The sequence below is a fragment of the Tachypleus tridentatus genome, chromosome 3, assembly GCF_004210375.1.
Source record: "Tachypleus tridentatus isolate NWPU-2018 chromosome 3, ASM421037v1, whole genome shotgun sequence".
Taxonomy (NCBI): domain Eukaryota; kingdom Metazoa; phylum Arthropoda; class Merostomata; order Xiphosura; family Limulidae; genus Tachypleus; species Tachypleus tridentatus.
Genome location: NC_134827.1, coordinates 30,172,887 through 30,194,245, shown reverse-complemented (window position 1 = coordinate 30,194,245; position 21,359 = coordinate 30,172,887). Strand labels below are relative to the sequence as shown.

At 34.6% G+C, this 21,359-nt stretch overlaps 1 protein-coding gene across 4 annotated transcripts in view; it reads left to right on the top strand.

Moving 5' to 3' along the window:
• Nucleotides 1-306: 306 nt before the first annotated feature.
• The window catches only part of LOC143246623 (uncharacterized), a 32,526-nt gene continuing 11,473 nt past the window's right edge, over nucleotides 307-21,359 (top strand). Inside the window, exons 1-4 of one of the 4 annotated variants that reach the window (XM_076493657.1) lie at nucleotides 307-440; nucleotides 14,985-15,627; nucleotides 18,159-18,961; nucleotides 20,648-20,782. In XM_076493657.1, coding sequence (XP_076349772.1) covers nucleotides 15,229-15,627; nucleotides 18,159-18,961; nucleotides 20,648-20,782 — 1,337 coding nt within the window. In that variant the 5' untranslated portion in view covers nucleotides 307-440; nucleotides 14,985-15,228. Of the gene's footprint in view, nucleotides 441-7,377; nucleotides 7,562-12,268; nucleotides 13,582-13,636; nucleotides 13,889-14,984; nucleotides 15,628-18,158; nucleotides 18,962-20,647; nucleotides 20,783-21,359 lie in introns of those variants that run through there. The other 3 variants (XM_076493661.1, XM_076493659.1, XM_076493660.1) reach the window with 3 other exon arrangements.

Here is a 21,359-nt window from a genome sequence, read left to right as displayed (position 1 = left end):
ATTTGTATGTGAGCATTTATATTTTAATTAACTTAATCAGTTGCTTCAAGCAGTGGCTTTGCTCTTTAACTTATTTAGAGTATAAAGGAATTGTAGTAATACTATGGACAGTCTAGGTAATTACAGAACAGATGCTGGTGGAAAAATTGATGTTCTTCTGTTGACTGGAAAGATTCATGTGAAAAATGTGCATATTTCGTATAATTTATCTTACAATTGAAAACATTTTTATCAATTTATGATAATTTTGGTGCCAAGAGTTAGCGATGCATGTCTTTTAGCGCCATCAAGCGAGTGGGTGAACAACCTTCTTTCAAACATGACGTAAAAACAAGTTGTTGTGGCAATATGTTAGTATTGTTAATATTGAAAAACTTCAAAGTCCGAAAATTATGTTGACCCCGAGGCTTATTTTTGAGTGAAAATAGGAATAAGACAAGGTCGGTTTATCTTGTTCAAGTAAAATTTGGTAAATTATAGAAGAAGTTCTTGCTGTCTGGAAATATCTCATAATTTGTCTATTGGAAGTGCGCTTAAAATAACTATGGTTATAAAAGTTATATTTAATAACTAAGCGTTATTGTTAATAATGTTATTAATGGTGAAAACCGAAACCTGTTGAGTAGGAAATAGCTTGTTACTGTTTCTTTTGCATGGTAGAACTTTATTATTGTTCATATTATTATGTAGTAGATGCGTCAAGTAATTCTAAATTTCGTAACCCAATTATTTATGAATTAGTTTAAAGTTAGAATAAAAAATTTCGTAGCTTGAGAACCTGTTTTTCACCCTATTCATTGAATTTAGATAAATCATGAGGTTAAATAATTGTATGTTAATATATTAATGATATTATGACCCAATGTCAGTATATATGTACATGTATTAAAATATTAACCTTGGACAGGTGCAAACAGTACAATGTAAGATTACAATATGGTGTGATCACAAACACAGTTAATATGTTTTGGGAAAGAGTTGAAAGACACTGAGTAATCATAGGCCTCTAACTAGTATTAGCGTTACTGAAAAGTGTAATATAAATGATTAATTTACGACATGGTAATTAAAAATTATTCTTACTGTTTTGTGTATATATTATTTACGTTCTTATTTGATGTTTGTATCAACATAAAAGACAGTAAGGTATAGTGACTATATACACAATGATTGTGCACGTAAAATTCTGAAGCCTATTTATGGTAGAAAATCATGATTGCTCATGTGTTTGTAAGTAGCACTCAGTAGAAGTTGTTGTACAACAAGCAATGATATTTTTAAGATCTTTGAATCAAGCATTGAATTCTAACCAATAACCACTGATATTTTTACCTTTAGCAATCTCTTTTGTGTTTTTCTCATGAGATAAAATATTTTTTGAATTATTTTTCTATTACTACATTAATAATAGCACAGAAATATTGTTATTTGTCTTTCTTTATGTAAAGAACCCTGATTGGTGGAGATTGGTATGGTATATTTAACATATTTTTTTGTTTTCTAAGTTAAGATTAGGTTTGGTTATCTTAGGTTTAGAGAAGCTGGATTTGGTTACTTAGGTTTTGGTAGCATGTGTCTTACCTACTTGTAACTGTTTGTATGTCGTGTTTTAAAATGGTCGCTTAATTAAGTTCATACAGTAAAAATTGTAAATTAGTTTCATGATGGTTACTTAGTTATTTTAATTTGAACACATACATAGCAGTCGTGCAGTTATTTTTCAAAATACTATATGCATAGTGACCACATATGTACCCTCTCATAACTTGTTTCCATGATTATACGGACTACAATTGACAGTGTTTATATGTCACTAAGTTGTTCGGCTAGTGAATCTGAAATGTTTAGTATGTCGAATTACAAAACAGTTTATCAAAATTATCTGTTGTTTTCATTTGAAGTTACAACACAGTGGTCGTGTACATTGCCTCAACCAAACGAGGAACCTTCCTTCAAGACTGTCATTGCACAAATACCATTGAGAAAAATAAAAATAAAACTGACCGTTTATTTTTCAGGAAATCTCTGTTCCACTCTTAAACTCCTGTAAAGTGATGGCTTCCATTACTTGCAATGTCAGCTCTGTTGAGTTTTCATATTTATAACAGTTAATCTTGTTATTTCGGAATGCAGCACGAAGAAACCAGATGCCTTTATTCCATTGTTTCCCCATCACACATATGATCTTATATGATCACTTCTTTATTTTTCTTTCCTCAAGAGAAAATAAGAGAACTTGTTCTTGTAAGATAACCTTTCTATCTTAGGAATCATCTTAACACTGTACACAGTATTCAAAGTGAGACCTTACTTGTAATTTGTGTAACTATGTTAGAAATCATCTTAACACTGTACACAGTATTCAAAGTGAGACCTTGTAATTTCTGTAATTATGTTAGAAATCATCTTAACACTGTACACAGTATTCAAAGTGAGACCTTACTTATAATTTGTGTAATTACGTATTTTGATTTGTAATTGATAGGTCTGTAAGTACGTGCTAAAATTCTGTTATCTCTACTACTTGCAACAGAACATGCTTTGGTGGCTTGAGTGACTTATCCACTTCTACAGTAAGAACCATTTCTTTCAGTAGTTGCTTAATACAGAGTATATACAGGGAATACAGAGTACTGAAAACAGGAAGAGTGTCCAGTTAAGTGTTCAGTTTCTGTTAATGTTTGTATGGGTAGAAGGCTATGAGTTGTAACTTATTGTAGATTAGCAGATAAAAGTGATGAAAATAATGATAAACTTGACAACAGGAATAACATTTTAGTTGTTAATGATGTCATAATCCTGATGGAATTGAATTTCTGGGTAATGTTAAGTATTGAACCATGAAGGAGACAGAGACTGTCCAAGATGGCTTTCTTCATCAATTAGACAAGGAACCTATCAGGACAAATGAGACAGAGACTGTTCAAGATGGCTTTCTTCATCAATTAGACAAGGAACCTATCAGGACAAATGAGACAGAGACTGTTCAAGATGGCTTTCTTCATCAATTAGACAAGGAACCTATCAGGACAAATGAGACAGAGACTGTTCAAGATGGCTTTCTTCATCAATTAGACAAGGAACCTATCAGGACAAATGCTATTTTAGACCTGTTGTTAATTTCCCATCTAGAAATGGTTGAGAAGACAAAGGTTAAGTTAGATTTATACGTAGGTGATCATTTCATCACTGAGTTTTGATGTTTTACTTATGTAGGTGATCGTTTCATCACTGAGTTTTGATGTTTTACTTACGTAGGTATTCGTTTCATCATTGAGTTTTGATGTTTTACTTACGTAGGTGATCGTTTCATCACTGAGTTTTGATGTTTTACTTACGTAGGTGATCGTTTCATCACTGAGTTTTGATGTTTTACTTACGTAGGTGATCGTTTCATCACTGAGTTTTGATGTTTTACTTACGTAGGTGATCGTTTCATCACTGAGTTTTGATGTTTTACTTACGTGTAGGTGATCGTTTCATCACTGAGTTTTGATTTTACTTATGTAGGTGATTGTTTCATCACTGAGTTTTGATTTTTACTTATGTAGGTGATTTCATCACTGAGTTTTGATGTTTTACTTACGTAGGTGATCGTTTCATCACTGAGTTTTGATGTTTTACTTACGTAAGTATTTATATAAATACAGTAAGTGAGGATTAAAATATAGTATTATAGTCTATGAGAGATGGTAAAGGAAGACTGATTTCTGATGATTGTAAGATAGATGCAATACTAAAGTTTACTGTTTCTTCAATTTTTAATAATGAAGATTTACAAAATAACTTCCTTCTGAACAGTGTGTAAGGTGAAGAGAGAATGAATTAGATGACCACATTAATTTTGAGTGGGATAATGTTTTTCAAATGGTTTTGAATATAATTAAGATTGAGTATATGAGCCACTTGTTACTATGTTTTGTATATTCTTAAACAGTGGTTTAATCCCAGAAAATTGGAAGGTAGCTAAGGTGACAAGAATTACACAGACAGTTATAAGTTAATTAATTCTACATCACTTGTTGGAAAAGCTTTTGAATGCCTGTTAAAAATGCTTTTCAAAGTCATTTAACAAAGTTTTAAGTTTTATTGAATTAATATCTTAGAGAATTCAGGGCTTTTGTCATTTTTGATGTACATGAATGACAGATGAAGAAATGTCAATATATTTGTTGACTAATGACTTGGGTGTTGCTTTATATTATGATGCTGCATTACCAAAGGATATAGATTATTTGTTGAGTTTGAAAATAAATGTCATTTGTCTTTTGATTATAATTAATGCAGGGAAATACATAGGGAATCAAAATGTAAATCCCAAGTGGAATTTTAATGGGAATAACCTTAACCCTTTTACTGCAGCTGCAACACGCACTTCCCAATGTATGTATGTATGTTTCAGCTGCAGAAAATGAGTTAACAGTGTTATGAACAAAAGGGATCTTGATTCCTTTGTTGATCAGTACCTTCAACCATCCAAACAGTGTGCTATTGCTAGTGGTAGGACAAATAGAATTTTAAGTTTTATTGATAACAATATAGAGTAGAATTGTAAAGATGTTATAATTTCACTGTGTATGTCACTGGCTAAGTCTTGTTTGGAGTATTCAGTTTTGGGCTACTTACCTTCGAAAGGACACTGAATTGTTAGGAACAGTTCTGAAAAGGGCTACTTTGATGATACCTGATGTAACAAGGTTGTCATATGGGGTCAGATTATGATCTGAGATTATTTTTTTAAGAAGAAAAATTAGAAAGGATCTGGTAGGGTAAGATTGGTAAAGGAATTGATATTTTTTCCTACAGTACTCTCTCTCTCCACTCACAAGATTAGCTTTTCTTGTTTTGGGAACTTTTTCTGAACACATACCACAAGCCTTCAATCCTTCCTTTCTTGGAATGCAAAGTTCCAACATGTCTTTTATGTAAATCACTATGCATCACCTCTCCACCAACAGGAGAACACTACTATTACGTGGTGCACATGATTCCTTCTGAGCACCATCGCTAAACCATCACTTATTGTTTGGTAGTGCTGAAGTCTTTCTTTAGACCATTCAGTACCCAAGAAGTGGTCTAACTTTTTTCAACTTCATTCAAATTAACTTCAATTCACATTTCTTTCAGAGCTTTCAATGTACCCATATTTATCACACATTTTTCACTGGTTTCATATGATGCATGAATTTTGAACTCACCATTACCACTTTTGGTACATACTACTCCTCTGTTTCTACACTTTTGGCTACAGGTGTAATCAACCTGTTAGGGAATTTTAGAACCCTTATTTGTACATGTGGAGATGAAACACCACATGGAACATATGTTGTTTCCTGTTTGTATTGTCATTCTTCATGTATTTTTCAAATAATTTTGATTCCTTTCTTCTGAAGTTCACCATGCCTTTTTACACATTCCCGAGGATTATGTTCAACCCTCATCAGTTTCCTTGGAGCTTATATCTCAAGTATGTATTGTGTTTTGGGGCTTTTGTCATCTTGTTTAGTGATGACACTGATATACCTGTTTACCGTAAGCTTCGGATTGGTCTGCTCTTGCAAGTATTTGGGTGGGCTCCATCATTCTGGACAACCAGTTGTGGGTTCAGTTTACTTATTTTTGGAGGGAGCTCCTAAAATTTCCTGTTCATCCGACCTCTGCTCCATTTTCCAGCATTGGCCTTCTTCTTCCTATCTAAGAGTTTTGTAGGAACCGTATGGAGTTTCTGGGGATATCCCCCCCTCTTCCCTTCCATGGTCAGTTGCACTTTATCTTTAACTACAACTGTACACACATGGTTCACTTCTCTTTAAGTCTTTTATGAGCCACAATGTTATATTCTCATGGTTTTGCTATCCCTTTCCATATATTTGCTTCATTCTTGTGGCTCTATTTTTATGACATTTCAAATTTGACATGATTACTGTGTCATTTATGTCTTTGGTGGCCTCTGTCTAATGGAGCTTTGTCTTTCATTGTAAGAGACCAATGTTCTCCAGATGTAGCTCTGAGTTTCATTTCATGATCTTACCCTTTCCAACCCTGTCTGTCATAGTTTCTTGAAGTGTTGCTGTTTGTTATTTTTCATTGTAATATGTGGCTTTTCCTTCTTCCTACCCCTTAAGTGAACTTAGCAGATAGCCCAAAGTGGCTTTGCTGTAAGAAAACATACACACACACATTCCTCCTCCTCAGGATCCCTGGTCATGTTAGTAGCAGTCCTGGTCCTCTGACCTTACCATTATACCTGCTCCATGCATGTTTTGCTGCTGCTACATTGCTCATTGTAGAATAGTATACTTTTTAGGGATCTCTTTTTTTGGTCTTGATTCCACACCATCTGTTTCTGTCAAGTGTTTGTACCCTTGTTTGGCATATTCATACCCTGTGTACTGAACTTTCACATGTACATGAACAGATGGCTTCTTCTTGACATTTCTACATAGGAGTTGGCCAGTCCTAAATGTGACCTCCTTCTCAGAGCTGTGTGAGCAAGATGTTTGATTACTTTGGAGAGGTTTCTCCTTCATCCTCTCCAATACGTTATACATCTTGATGTTTTCTTTAACACCTATGTTGGTTAGGCTTTCCATTCTTCTCTCAGACTCTATTTTCTGAAGCTGGCCATTCAGATTGCCTGTCTGCCCTTTACTAACAAGGTCCTATAACTTTTGAGGTGGAGGTTGCCTCTGCCACCTGTCATGCCCTTTGGCAGGGCTCTTATGCATTTGCTTCAATGGTTCCTTCATGACCAGTAGAACCTCACATGGGAATCGTTGGATGCTTCTGTTCATCTACTTTCCCCTTTGATTTTCGATCTTCCAGGTGTTGGACAACACCCGTATATTGGTGGGAGTCCTACTTCCTCCTCCTTGGCATGACTTAATATATTTATTCCTTCAGAGCTGAGGGGTTTTGGGTCATTTGACTGTGGAGGTTTTTCTTCACATCAGTGTTCTCAGACTACTGAACCTCAGATCTAAACTAAACACCCAAAGATATCCCTTTAATTCACAAACACTCAATCATAAAAATAGGAACAAAGATTCTTAAGTTAACAAACAATAATATTATACTGCTTTTGTCTGCAGTTTGACACTTCAAGGAAGAATGTATAACATATTAAAACTGTGACAACCCTACACTCTTTTGAATGCATATATGTTAAAGGCCATTCTAATTTATGACATAATTAACATAAATAGTGATTTCTTTATCATCAGTTCAAGAATGGGACATTTAACATGCTGTAAAGCTCTAATAACTGAATTACAAATTATAGAATATATGTTGGAATATATTTGAGGAACCTAGATGCAAAATGCATCTGCAGGAAGAATGGGATAGAGAAACAGATGCTATGTGGAAAAATAGAAGAGAGGAAAAGCAGAGGGTGTCAAAGAACTAAATATATCGACAGCCTCAATAACTGTGTCACCAAGAACTCACTGAGCAACATCAAGTTGATAAGGAGGATTGACAACAGAGAAGTGTGGCATGACATGGTCGTCGATGTCTGCCGCAGATTTGACACATGAAGAAGATAAAGATGTAAAATGAGGTATACAACGTTCCCAGTGCTATTGAATTGTGTTCAGTAAAACCAAAATTCTAAAAATTATTATACTATCTCATTGGATGTGGAAGATGCAAGGAGACTGTTTAAGAAGTGCACATGGAATTTTTTTAGCATTTTGTCACATGGAAAATTTTTCTTCAAAAATTTAACACACTTGAGCTAAGAGTTGAAATTACCACTAATAGCAAGGGTACCCAGTTGATGGCTAGAACTGGACAGTTAGTGTGATTTGATAATTAACTGTTGTGCTTGTCAATTGATTAGATTTAACAATTTAATTATTCTCACATGTAGTTTGGATAGTGGAAATATTCAAAAATAATTCTATTAATGGGTCATATGAGAAATCATAAAGGAAACATTCCAGACATATTTGGATAATTGGAATAATCAAAAATAGTAATAATCAGAAACTCTGATTATGAATGGTTGTTATTTTTGCAACACTGATCAATTTAATTATAATCTTGATTAATCAATTATTTTATATGATGTTAATTGATAGTTCTCATAAGTAACTTAAGAGTTAATTATGTAGCTCTTTGGATGACCTTGGGCAGAGTGTTTTCTGAAGCCTTTTGTTTTCCCACTGTTTGTACTTGATGTTCTATTACAAACCATGTTTACCAGTAGAACCATCACCCGACAAACAGCTGTTTGTGTTAGTAGTTATTGATTATAGTATTCATACCTTATTGAAAACAAGATACATGTACCATTGTAAATAACACACTTATCAGCAATAGTGTACTGAGTGTACATTGAACCCACTTTGATCAGAAGTGTCAACCATAACTTGTTTTTTGACCTGGCTCTTTAACAAGGCTTTTCTTAACTTGAATATGACCTTGGAAGGTCGAAACGTTGTTTTCTCCTTATCGATAAAATTGTTAATGCCCATATCAGCCGTTCTGAGATGCATTTTTATTTCAAGTGGGTTTTTCGTCATCAAGAATAATAAGGGTTTTGTACTTTCCACGTTCATCCTGCATAAGGCAGCTTATTTTATCATCTACCTTTTGATACTCGAGACAACAATTATTTAAGTTAACAGTACTTTCCAGCTTACTTGCATCATTTTGGGTCCTTCGTTTAAAATGACCACTTACAGTTATTTGACTAGTATATAAAGGTGGCATTACATGCCCTTTCTGAACACTTGTTTTAGATCTCAGCCTCATGTAACATGTATCACCTTTCCCTGAAGGTTTTTTTTTTTCCTGTGCTGACCTACAGGTGTCACTGATCAAAATGGTTTGTTCTGATTTTGCACAGGATGCTTTATCATTTTCCCTACATCCTCAGATAATTCTTCTTCCTTAAAATACCCATGGCCAAGTGTGTTGAGGCATTCAACTCGTATTCCGAGGGTCGCAGGCTCGAATTCTGGTCACACCAAAAATGCTTGCCCTTTTAGCCATAGAGGCATTATAATGTGATGATTAATCCCACTATTCGTTGGTAAAAGAGTAACCCAAGAGGTGGTGGTGGATGGTGATGACTAGCTGTCTTCCGTCTTGTCTTACACTGCTAGCACAAATACCCCTCGAGTGGCTTTGCATGAAATTCAAAACAAACAAACAAATCATTAAAACACTGGTAGCGAGGTAAGGGAATAAATCATTTTCAGTGATTGATCTGATCATTGTTTCTCACTTTTAAAACTGATCAAATCTGTCATTTCTTGCATTCAGTGATGGATTTGAATGGTTTGTTGCTCACGCTAATTACTTCAGAGATACTATACAATGAATTTATTCATGAGGTTATTCAGTTTCCCAGGATTTAACCTCACTTACATTGATGAGCTTGGGTACAAAACTGATTCAGATCTCTCATTCTTGGCTCTTTTTGAAGTTGAGGAGAATTAGGCGAGTTGCATCTTATCAGATTTGTCACATTTCTATGTCCTTTCTAACCTCATTGAATTGCCCTCTGGAGGACACTGTGCTGGCTGGTATGTGGACCTCACCCAATACTTTTATCTCACATTATTTGTATGATATAGCAGTATTTTCATCTAAGATTTTTTTACTACCCTCTGTAACCTTCTTAACTACTTCTGCAGAAGGGTATTTTCATTGTTTCTCTTGTTTCTTCTCTACCCTGTCAGGGTCCCTCACCTTATTTTATAGGATTCCACTTTGTTGCAAGTGTTGCCCAGCAGGTGTTCTTTTATCAAATCAATTTCACAAAAGCAACCACTAATTCAGTATGCTCAAACTAGTTTGCAGCAGGCTCTATAGCAGTGGTTCCCAACCAGGGTGCAAAATAACATTTAAGTTTTTTTTGTTTATATTAAGGGTACTGTCCTATATATTAAAAAAATACGTTCAATTTTTATTTCTTATTTTTTTTGTTACAGACGTAGCTTTTTACCTTGTTACAGTAAACTATTGTTTCTACCGTCACTGGCACAGACCGAAATCTTAATGTACAACTGTAAACAAACAACACACGAAACATAAACGTGACCTAAATACTCAGCACAACTAATTAGGTTACATTCATGAACACCGTCTTAAAGTGTCATTTATTTATGTTATGTATTCATGTTATCATGACCCAAGAAACTTCCAGAAGTATCCAGAATTAATCGATGACATCATGTGATGTATATTCGAGAATGTTCTAGAAAGTTTCACAGAGTATATAAACCCATGCGTGATGCTATGGTAGTCAGTGCATTGTTGATTCTGTGTTCGTGCAAAAAAACTTCATTTTGCCAAAGAAAAGGAAATGGAATGATGATTATGTGAAGTTTGGTTTCACTTGCATCGAACAACTGAGGATCTGCAAAAACCCCAGTGCATGCTTTGTGACGCTGTCCTTTCAAAAGCAAATTTGAAGTCGTCTAAGCTGCAGGAACACTTCAACAACCGGCATGGTGGAGCAGCTGTTGCAGGCCATGATGTTGAATCGTTGAAAGGTAGAAGGGCCTGCTTTGATTCTTGAGCAGCCCTTCTAAAATTAGGTTTTATATCTGCTGACAAACCATTGCTGATGGCTTCATACCACATGGCGTATAAAGTAGCCAAATCAAAGAAGCCCCATACAGTTGCAGAAGAGGTGATAAAACCATGTGCATAAGAAACGGCAACAATTGTTCTGGGAAAAAAAGCCTTAAACAAGCTTAAATTAGTGCTGTTATCAAATAATGTTATTCAAAACTGAATTGGTGATTTGAGTTCGGACATTTTGGACCAAGTTATCGCAGATATCAGGGCTAGTCCCTTGAAAATCTCTCTCCAATTGGACGAAACAACTGATGTTGCAAATTGCAGTCAACTTATTGCACTACTGAGGTCTGTCCATGATGGTGTCATAATGGAAGATTTCCTGTCCTGTGAAGATCTGAAAACAACCATAAAAAGGAAAGATGACTTCCAGTGTGTGAAGGACTTCTTTGAAAAATATGATTTAGATATCCAAATTATTGGTTCTGTGTGTACTGACGGTGCCCCTGCAATGCTAGAAAATAAATCAGGATTTTTTGCACTGATAACACGAGATTCTGCACTTGCAAGGTACTCACTGTTTTCTTCATCGACATGTTTTGGCATCAAAAACATTGCCTCCAAAGTTGAAAAAGGTCCTTGACACTTCTGTGAAGACCATCAACAGGATTAGGGGTTGTGCTCTGAACCACCACCTCTTCAAGTCGCTTTGTGAAGATTTTGGAAGTGAGCATTCAGTTTTGCTTTTCCACACAGAAGTCCGCTGGCTGTCACATGGGAGAGCTTTAACACGCTCCTTTGAACTGCGAGAAGAAGTCAAAACTTTTCTAAAGGAACGTGACTATGATGTGCCCAGAGAAATAGAATCACAAGAATTCAACCAAATACTTGCCTATTTGAGTGATATTTTCACTCATACGAATAACCTGAGTGTATCTCTTCAAGGGAAAAACATAAACATGTTAAAATGCTGCAAAAAGTTAAATGCTTTCAAAGAAATGTTACATCTTTGGTGTCAACAAGTTAAAAGAGGGAATCTTTCATTACTTGAAGGAATGGTAGGTGAGGATGAGTCCCTAATTCCATGTGTGTATGAAGAAATTGTGGATCATTTGGAAATACTATCAAAGTCATTTGATGGATATTTTGGAGGAAAACTGGAAACTTCTGAATGAATTATGAATCCATACTTCTTCAATTTGGATAATATGTCGGATGATGAAGAACTGAAGGAAGATCTTATTGAACTGCGCACAAACTGAGTTTTTGAAATGCAGTTTGAAAACAAAACTTTAGAACAATATTGGTGTTCGCCAGTAGACATGTTTCCAAGACTTTGTGAAAAAGCACTAACTGCTCATCCCATTCGTGACGACATACTTATGTGAGTTTGGATTTAGTTCTCTTTTGTCAATCAAGACAAAATCTAGAAATTGCTTGGGTGCACAGACAGACTTGTGGATTGCTATCAGCAACAAAGTGCCACACTTTGAAAAACTTGTAAGAAATAAACAGGAACAAAAGAGTCATTAAATTTAAATTGGCTTATGAACATTTGAACATTTCAAATTCAATGAAATTTCATTTCATACATGGATGAAAATTTATTTGTTTGTAGGCCATGTAGGGTTTATGCAACTTTAGGTTTGTTGTAATATTTTTTCTTTTCCAAATGTTTCATTTTTGTTTATATATCATAAAAATTTGTTTTGGCCACCTTCACCTTTATTTGTAAATAAATAATTACTGTGAGGGGTGCGAGAACATATTAAAATTTTTTAGGGCTGCAGGGCATAATAAAAGTTGGGAACCACTGCTCTATAGAAATGAGGTGTTTCATAAAACCACCTAGAGGGTAATTGGGTGGTATTACTGTACTATCCTGTACTGCCACTCGTGGACTATCGCAAGTAAAGCATAAGAGGATTCTGCTCGTTTCTGCCAATCATTGGATTGAATAAACTGGGATTACTTTGTCTATAAAAACTCAAGGAACTTGATTCACCTATTGCACTATTTCTAGAGCACTGTACTTTAGGACTCCCCAGTGTGCATTACAGATTCTATTAGTGGAGTGAGGGTGTCCTTACCACACCCAGTTTCAACTCTGAGGAGGTGGACAAAGGTTCTTCTTACACTGAACTCCTCTACTCATAGAGAAGAGGGAAAAGTTAGGAGCTCTCTTACTCAGGTCCCTGGATGTTGTTTTCAGATGCTGGTAGAAGAGGCACCAGCCTACATGGGAGCCTACTCATAATACTGGTTCAGATTTCATGCTTGGCTGTCTAGTTGGAGGGCACATGGTCCTTCTTTTTGATCAGTGTTTGGTAAATTGTTCATGGAAGATAGTCCATTGTATTTTTGTTATTCTGAACACAGAATGGTCAGATCCTGGGTTCCTGGTTTAGCTCAGTTGTTCCACACCTTCCCCATAATTCCAGGGGTAACTGGGATGTTTCTTGCTCGCATGGCTGGAGAGCGAAAATCAGTGTTCATAATTCCAAACTGAATGAGATTTGTTTCCTTTGAATGAGTAAAGCATACACAATCCCATCATTCCAAAGATGGGATGTGGAGTGTATTCTTTGGGACTTCTTCAGATTGGACAGGAGGTTTGTCTAGTTTGTGTTGCTTGCTTTTCTTTTTGTTATTCCAGTGGCTCAGAATGCATCACTCATAATTACAGGTTGAGATCCACTCATAAATGTGTGTGTATATATACATACATAAAATATTTGTTGTCCAGTTGCTCCAGCCACCAACATGAGAAATAGGGACCATGACCCCTTAATTCCAACCCCGACCAGTGAAATCTTGGCTGTCCTGTTAGGGCATGGCTTATAATGATGATAACTCATAAAATTCCACATATGATACAGGAATTAACTTCAGGATGAAAAGCACGTCTCTTCTGGATATAATGCAATTCTCCCACTAGTGTGCTAATCTTCTGTTAACACACCCATGATCTTTCTATATGGATAATGTCCTCACCAGCCCCTCCACCTTATCAATGTGGGATTCTTGCTATAAGTGAGAGTAGAGGTAAGTATGTTTTAGAAGTTAACATTTTCCTAAATTGAAAATGTATTTCCTCCTCCTCTTCCTCCTAGCTAAAAGAGCTGATGTTACAGATTGAGGTTGGGTCAGTCTCAAAAAAATGTTAACACTATCTTAATGAGATGCTTGTATGTAGTATCAGAGTAGAGTACATTGACATAGGTGGGAAGTACCACAAGACAAATATCACCAAGGGCAATCAAGCATGGTATTAACGGTTGGAGCAAGCAAGAAAAATCGGACCAATGTTTAGATGGGCAAAGGAAGAAACCCTGGCAATTGAGTAATAGGTGTAAGTGTGAGACAAGATGGATGCTATTGGTAATAATATTTTCAATGTAGGAAAATTGTTTAGTATTATGTCTCATAAATCAGTGTTTGGACTTTTGCTCCTTCTATACGTTAATGATATTCAGAGGGGTGTGGTTAGTGAATTAATTAATTTACTAAACTGGATATTTCTAATTGTACTGATATTAATGTACTACAGCATGGTTTGGATCAGTTGGCAAGTTGGAGATATGGCCCGCAAATAATATTTGTATTAAGTGAAAGTTAATGCATCCGGGTCGTCATAGTTTCAGTTACGTGCACCATATAAATGGTAGCCTACTGAATAGCACAGTTGGAGAACAGGGGTTTCGGCAAAGTGATAAGTCAATCAAGCCATATGTTGCTGTTAGTAAAGCTAATATAATATTAGAGTATATTTATAGACATATTGGTCACAAGTGGTAACTATCTCTATACAAATCAATAACTGGGCTTTTCATAAAATATTGTGAGCAGTTTTTAGTTGTGTAATAAAAAATTATTAATCTGTTGAGGGCTACTACACTATTTGAATATTTTTCTTCATGTAGTGAGTGTATATTTACAATGTAGCAAACAAACAAATAATAGTTGTCTTTACATGTAACGTTGTTGTTATTATTCTTAAACGGTTGTTTTTTTGGGAATTAATTTGAATTTTGCTTTGAAAGTTTCAGACATTTTAAATGTATTTTAATAGCTTAGTTAGCTAAAAAAGTTTAATGGTATACCTATACATTTATATTACAAGTAGATTTTTTAAGCTCAACTTCAAACTTCATATAAAATGGATTGAAGTATTTCTAATGCTAATCATGAAGTTTTATTAAATTAGAATACTTACAATATTTATATATAAATCAAGAAGGTTTTTCTGAAATTGACTTAATGGGTAGAAGCGTTATTTTGTGATCTATTTCTCCCCATCTAAGCTAAAGTACATGAACATACAAGATTTCTTTGTATTCGTACAAATTGTTGGTGCAAGTCTTGTGAAATAACTTTATTTTTTTCATTTTGAGTCTTTACAAGTCCTAATACCTGTATGAAGAACTTATCATGTTTTATGAAATTAGGAAGAAAATGGAGCAACATGGATAGCCTGAAAGATCAACAACTGTTGAGGTCCTCATCCAACACACCAACAAGCTTGATTCCTCGTTTACAACGATCTCAGTCTCTTAGGGAAAATGGAGAATGTCCTGTTTTGGTCCCATTAAATGAGGATTTAAAAATATTAAGTTAAATATACCTTTCAGGCGTCATTCCGTCACATCGAGAGTTCCTGTACCCAAAGCTCATCATGGGCGTTATGGCTCCATGGAGCTACAAGTGAGAAGTTGTAGCTCGAGCATTGGAGATCCAAGGAATGGTCATGAATATCCTATCCCATTAACTCCGGATGAAGAAAATAGTTCAGTAAAAAGTTTTGGGAGCTGTGCCACCTTCATGTCTTGTGATGTCATCCCTAGAGCACCTTCAAGCAAGTCCTCATTATATGGAGTCAACTGTACACACCCTCAAAAGAAGTATGTCCTACACTGTCAGAGGAAATACGAGTCTCCCGAAGAATACCTTACACCAACACAAAGAAAAAACAGACAGATTCGCCAGCTCAAGGCTGCATTGGTTAGGGCTACAAGAGCTTGTGAAGTCAAAGATGTCGAAATTGAACGTCTTTACGCAGAGATTGAACGACTACGTAGGACCCAACTGCAGGTCGGTATCAACATACTATTAAGTAAGGTTTTGTTTTTTTAAACTTATGTAGCATAATTTGTACTGTCATGTTCTTTTTAGTGTATTCTCCTCAGATATTCAGTTAAAATTTGATTACATAGTATTAGACTGTTATTAGTCTTTGTCTTGTAATATATATAAAAAGATTTAAATAAGCAGTTTATTCAGCATTTTTTGTGTTCAATCAATCTTACCCTAGTAATATTTACTTCTTGTAACATGTACTAAGTAATATATTAGATTAAGCTACACTTTTTTTTTAGACATTTACGCATCACTATGTTATCTAATCAATAAATCTATTCATATAGTTGATCACATTCATAGATCAATCACGTGGACAGTTGGAATGATCAGAAACACCAGTTTTGATGAGTTGAGTATCCTTGTTAGTCATGGCTGAAGTCACGTAAACTGGATAACCCTAAAATAATAATTAGTAATAACAAGAAAAAATAATAGCAACTTTTTGAAGACTAGTTTCAAACTGTTGGTTATTTTCTTGACATAAATTAATTTAATTATAATGTTTTTAAATAATTATTTTACTTGACACTGGTCATGTAACTGATGCTCATAATTATAATGTTTTTAAATAATTATTTTACTTGACACTGGCCATGTAACTGATGCTCATAAGTAATCTGGGTAATTGTCCAGTTTTTCTTCTTCCTCTTATGTATCATCATCTGTTTGAAAATTTTATCAGTGACGAACCCGATGTTTGAATTAAATTTCAACTTTGTTTTCAAATTAATGTTTGTCCCATTGGGAATTTTAGCCACTATCTTGTGAGTAAAACATCCAAGGATTTTTATTTTCTTTCTATTTTGGAAAACTGACCCGTACCTTACGAGATGAATTCTTATTTTCTTGTAATGAAGTGCTTTTCTCGCGTCTTTTGACAAGTCCTGTTTTTCACTATCTTAGAGTTTTCGACTGTTTATCGTGAACTCTCCTTGACTAATTATCATTTTGTGGCTTTTCTTCTTTGTTGATCTTGTGTGGGTTTACACCCGTATCCCAACTTTATACTCGCTCATTTTGAAAATTCTTATTCTACCTTGTGTGTTTTTCATCATGTTTACATCATATGCTGCGTTTGCTTCATCAGATATTTTGCAGTTCTGCTATTCCACAGACTGTTTGCATTTCAAATTTTGTTATTCATCTAATGGAATCTCTCAAATGTTCTTACCTGTGTACACTTTCCTGTTTAGATGTCTGCTTTAAAAACATGTGGCACTGCTACTTTTAATGAACTTCTTAGGTTACCATGTAGGTAGATTATACATATTAGGCTTACAACAGCAGTACACGTGTACCTTAGAAATTAAATCACTGAGTCAATATCATTGATTACCTCTGAACATTGATTAATTTACCCAAAATAATCATTTAAAATAATTATTTTTGTTTCCAGCTAATTATCAAGCAATCAAAATACTGCCATTATGATTTCTCATTATCCAAGTGTCCTGTATCCAGTTAATTGAATGTAAGTTGCTACGGGGCCCAAAATGTAACTGGTTAACAAATTCCAATAAATATCTAGCCCTAGTACCTGAATGTAATAACTCCTTTTTTTTTTATTTAGTCGAGACTGCCTCATTCTTTTCAGTTTCATAACTCTCTTCCTTTGAGTATTAAGATAATTCATAGTCACATATTTTCTTCATAAAGACCTTAATCCTGGCTATCTTGGGGCTGGGCAGTAACGGAAGCTAATAATTTTTTGTACACCCAGGTGTCTGGCTCGGACTGCGAACATATAGGATGAGTGTGTTGAATAACAGCATATAGAACTTGTGACCCTCAGATTAGAAGTTGAGCATCCTAACCACAAGGCCACGCATGCCAGGTGTTATACAGTTCTTTATGTGTATGTCCACACTTACACACACATACACAGCATCTCATTCATTTTGAAAGCAGTTATTAGCTTTATTTCATTACTTAGGTGGATGATATTAGATGTTGTTACTTAATAAACAAAATGCATTATCTCAGCTGTGACCAGGTCACAAGTACTCTTTGTGATAGGTCATGCTAACAAAGAACACTGAAGTATTAACAAATATCTTTTTTCACCTGAGAAGAAACTTGTAAGCTATAATTATACATACACTGTAAAACTGTGATGTAAAATAACTTTCAAGGTATCCATTTGGAAAATTTGTTAGCAGTTTAATTCTCTTTACATTCTTGTTACAAATGAGTTTACTGTGAACTTTATTTGTCCATTTTCAAGTAATGCACCTTTGTATTACTTTGTATATTCTCAAAACTATACGTCACCTGTTTTATTTAAATTATTTACAAACCACTGTATAGTCATATACGAAATATTTTACACTCTGTCTGTTGTGTACTGCTGGAGCAAAAGAGCATTCTTGGCTACCTGTAATTATAACATTTAATCTAAAGTGGAAGCCTAATTGTTTTCATTTCTTTAGTTTGAATATGTGTTTGAGACCAAGGTTGAACTCTCTGTGATATATGTTTTGCAGAAATCAGTCACAGGATTTGAAAACATCTCTATGCCAACAGAAACTTCAGTTCCTTCTGTCAATGAAGACATCAAGGAAAGTGAGATAGTAATTCAAATAAACTCAAGTAATAGGAAGTCACCCCCTTTTGAAGACAGTGGTGTAATCTCTGTAGGATCCTCATCTCCTCCTGTTATTTCCTCATGTAGCTCTCATCAGACGTCATTTGAGTCTGGTACTGATTGCAATGCTTGTAAATATTCAGGAGATGAAGACAAAATCAAAGTAACGCACGTGCACTTCAATACGGGAAACAAAGAGCCACACCATTCCGTTGCTGGTTCCTCTTTATCGGATTCTTCAAGTGAGATTTCTGATCTCTCTGGACGAAACAGTAACATGGAGAATGAAGTGTTAAGCCATGACGTTTGTTTGACACAAGATATTTGCAAGACGAAGGAAGAACTCGAGAATTCACCTGTGGCAAGTGGTAATGACAACTTGGATGTGCTTCAATGTACAAAAATGTTAAACTCTTCGAACCAAAATACTGAATTGGATAGAAGCCTTCAGGAAGCAGCAGTGCAAAATATGCATTTAAAAATCAGCAAAATGAATCAGAATAACTCGCTTTCCAATGGAACAACTTCACTTTGTTCCCGAAACAGAAATCTGGTCATATTTGAAGAAGACGCGTTTGATGACTATCAGAAAGAGATGGAAGAATTGAAAGCTCAACATTCAGTTGAACGACAAGAATTGAGAGAGAAGTACAATGATCGAATTGAAAATCTTCTACACAATCTGAGTGAGATAAATGCAAGGTGACAAATTTTCTTTATTTTTAGAAAACAATTGTGTGTAATAAAGGAAAATCAGATCTAGTCTTGCATTTTGTGTTTATCTCTGGATAGTATACTCCAAGCTGCATACATCTACACTTTTAATGTATTTAAGCCTATTGTATGTAATTGGACAAAACAAAACTGTGTTATTTAAATTCTTTTTTTTTTAAGAAGAATAGAAGGATTTCATTAAGCCTATAAATACGTGTAGCATTATAATTTTCCAAACATAAAACTCAGTTGTTTGTTTCATTGAAGAGTTATCTACAACTTAGGCTGCATATAATATGTTGTTACAAATATAAATGTTTTTTGTTTTATTTTCACAGCCTGCCCAGATAACCATTTCTCACATGCCTTGTAAGCAGTAATGCATATTTGCTAGAGATGCTACATTTTGAGCATGTGTTTTAATTTCTTGCTTATTCTAAGAGATAAATGAAGTCTGCCTCCAATTTTCATTCATTTTTAATGTCTTTAAACATAATTTTAAAAATTAAAATGATCAAGCAACTATGTCTTGCATTTTTAATATTACTTAGGTGCACATTTAATGTTTGAAAATACAAAACTAGTTATTGCTATGCTATGTTTAATATTCAGAACTACAGCTTGTTTATAGTGAAACTTTCAAGTTCTGAGTTCAAATCGCTGTCTTCAACAGTTAGTACAAATTCTCTATCTTATTACCATCACATATTAAAGGAAAAATTTTAGGTAAACACTTAATGAAAGATTGTGACATTTTGCTTACCAAAAGTCTTGTAATGTCAACTAAAGGCTTAAAAATATTTGATGAAAATAAACAACACATGATAAAGTTATAGTATGGAAACTCTAAAGGTCAGTTTGGGGTCACGTGATTGACTGGATCAACTAAGTGTGCAGAAAGGGAGTTAAGAGAATTTTCATAAGGAGGTGTTTTAAAATTTATTTTATGAAATCGGTGTGTTCCAGTCCTCTTTAAGCACATAACTTGTTATCAGTACTTGACCGTAAACAACCAGTGTGGCTTTAAGTTCATGGTGTATTTCTAATTCTGTGTTATAAAATCAAACTACCATCTTTACATACTCTCAGAGAGTAAATGTTTCAGAACATATCACATTTTATGAAAGCTGTTGTAGAAGGCCCTAACTAATGAACACTGGCTGAAAATGGATTTTTGAAAACATTTTTAAACTCAACAAATGCTAAGGCAGTCTTGTTTTAATTGATTTTACAGATTCTCAAACATTTTTACAATGTTTATTTGCTGGCCACTATCGCAAACACTAGACAAATGCATTACAAAGGGTTACTTCGACTACGGTATTGCAAAAGTCTAGGTGCACATTATTTATGGTGATGAGGCAAATTTGACTTTTGTTCTATAGAAGCATTTTATGTTTGGGAAATGATAGTACCTTTCTAAACTATGAAACAACAAAGTTATTTTGTTATAAAATTAGGTAATTTCATTTTTTATGTCAGTTCTGCTGTGGGTGATAAACCGATGTAACAATTTGTAAACAATGTTTCTGTTTATCTTTATTGTTCCTCTGTTGTGAGTGTTGTCACCATAATATATTGTGGTCAGGTAATTAGTGGGTTAGTTTATCATCACCAAACCAAATGCAACTTTTTGGAACACAGACATGAATTTACTTCATTTTATGCTTACAGGTACCTAGAGTTACGACCAGCCTATGAAAAAGCCCTCGATCGGATCAGATACTTTGAGAGTCAGGTAGTTGAACTGAAGAAAGAAATGGCAGCTCAAGAAGAGTGGCACAGCCAGATGTACCTTAAAATGTACAGGTCTGTGTTCAGTAGACGTACATCAAAATGTACAGGTCTGTGTTCAGTAGACGTACATCAAAATGTACAGGTCTGTGTTCAGTAGACGTACATCAAAATGTACTGGTCTGTGTTCAGTAAACGTACATATTGACTAAAAACAAAGATATTCAACTAATGACATTTTAAAGCTATAATCTAATTTTTTGATTAAATTACATATAATCTACATCCCCAAATTCGAAAACCCTTTCAAACTGCATCATTTAGTAGTAGTTCATTCAAATCTCGCAACAGTTTATAATAATTTCATCAATCATGAGAACTCTGTGTATCATCATAAAATTTTCATTTGTTAAGTTAATCATTAGTAGTATTAATAATGGTACAGAACTGCATGAAAGCATGTTATCTAATATTTTTATTTTATGTTTTGTGCATTGAATTTCTACAATTATTTGGTAAAATTCTGTTTGTGTTCACTTATAACTCGAATATTGCTGAACCAGTTGTTACTAAACCTGAAATATATATTTAGGTCTCTCTGTAGAGTAACATAAGGAGAAAGGAGCTAGACACTTGGACCTCCTCTATGTCT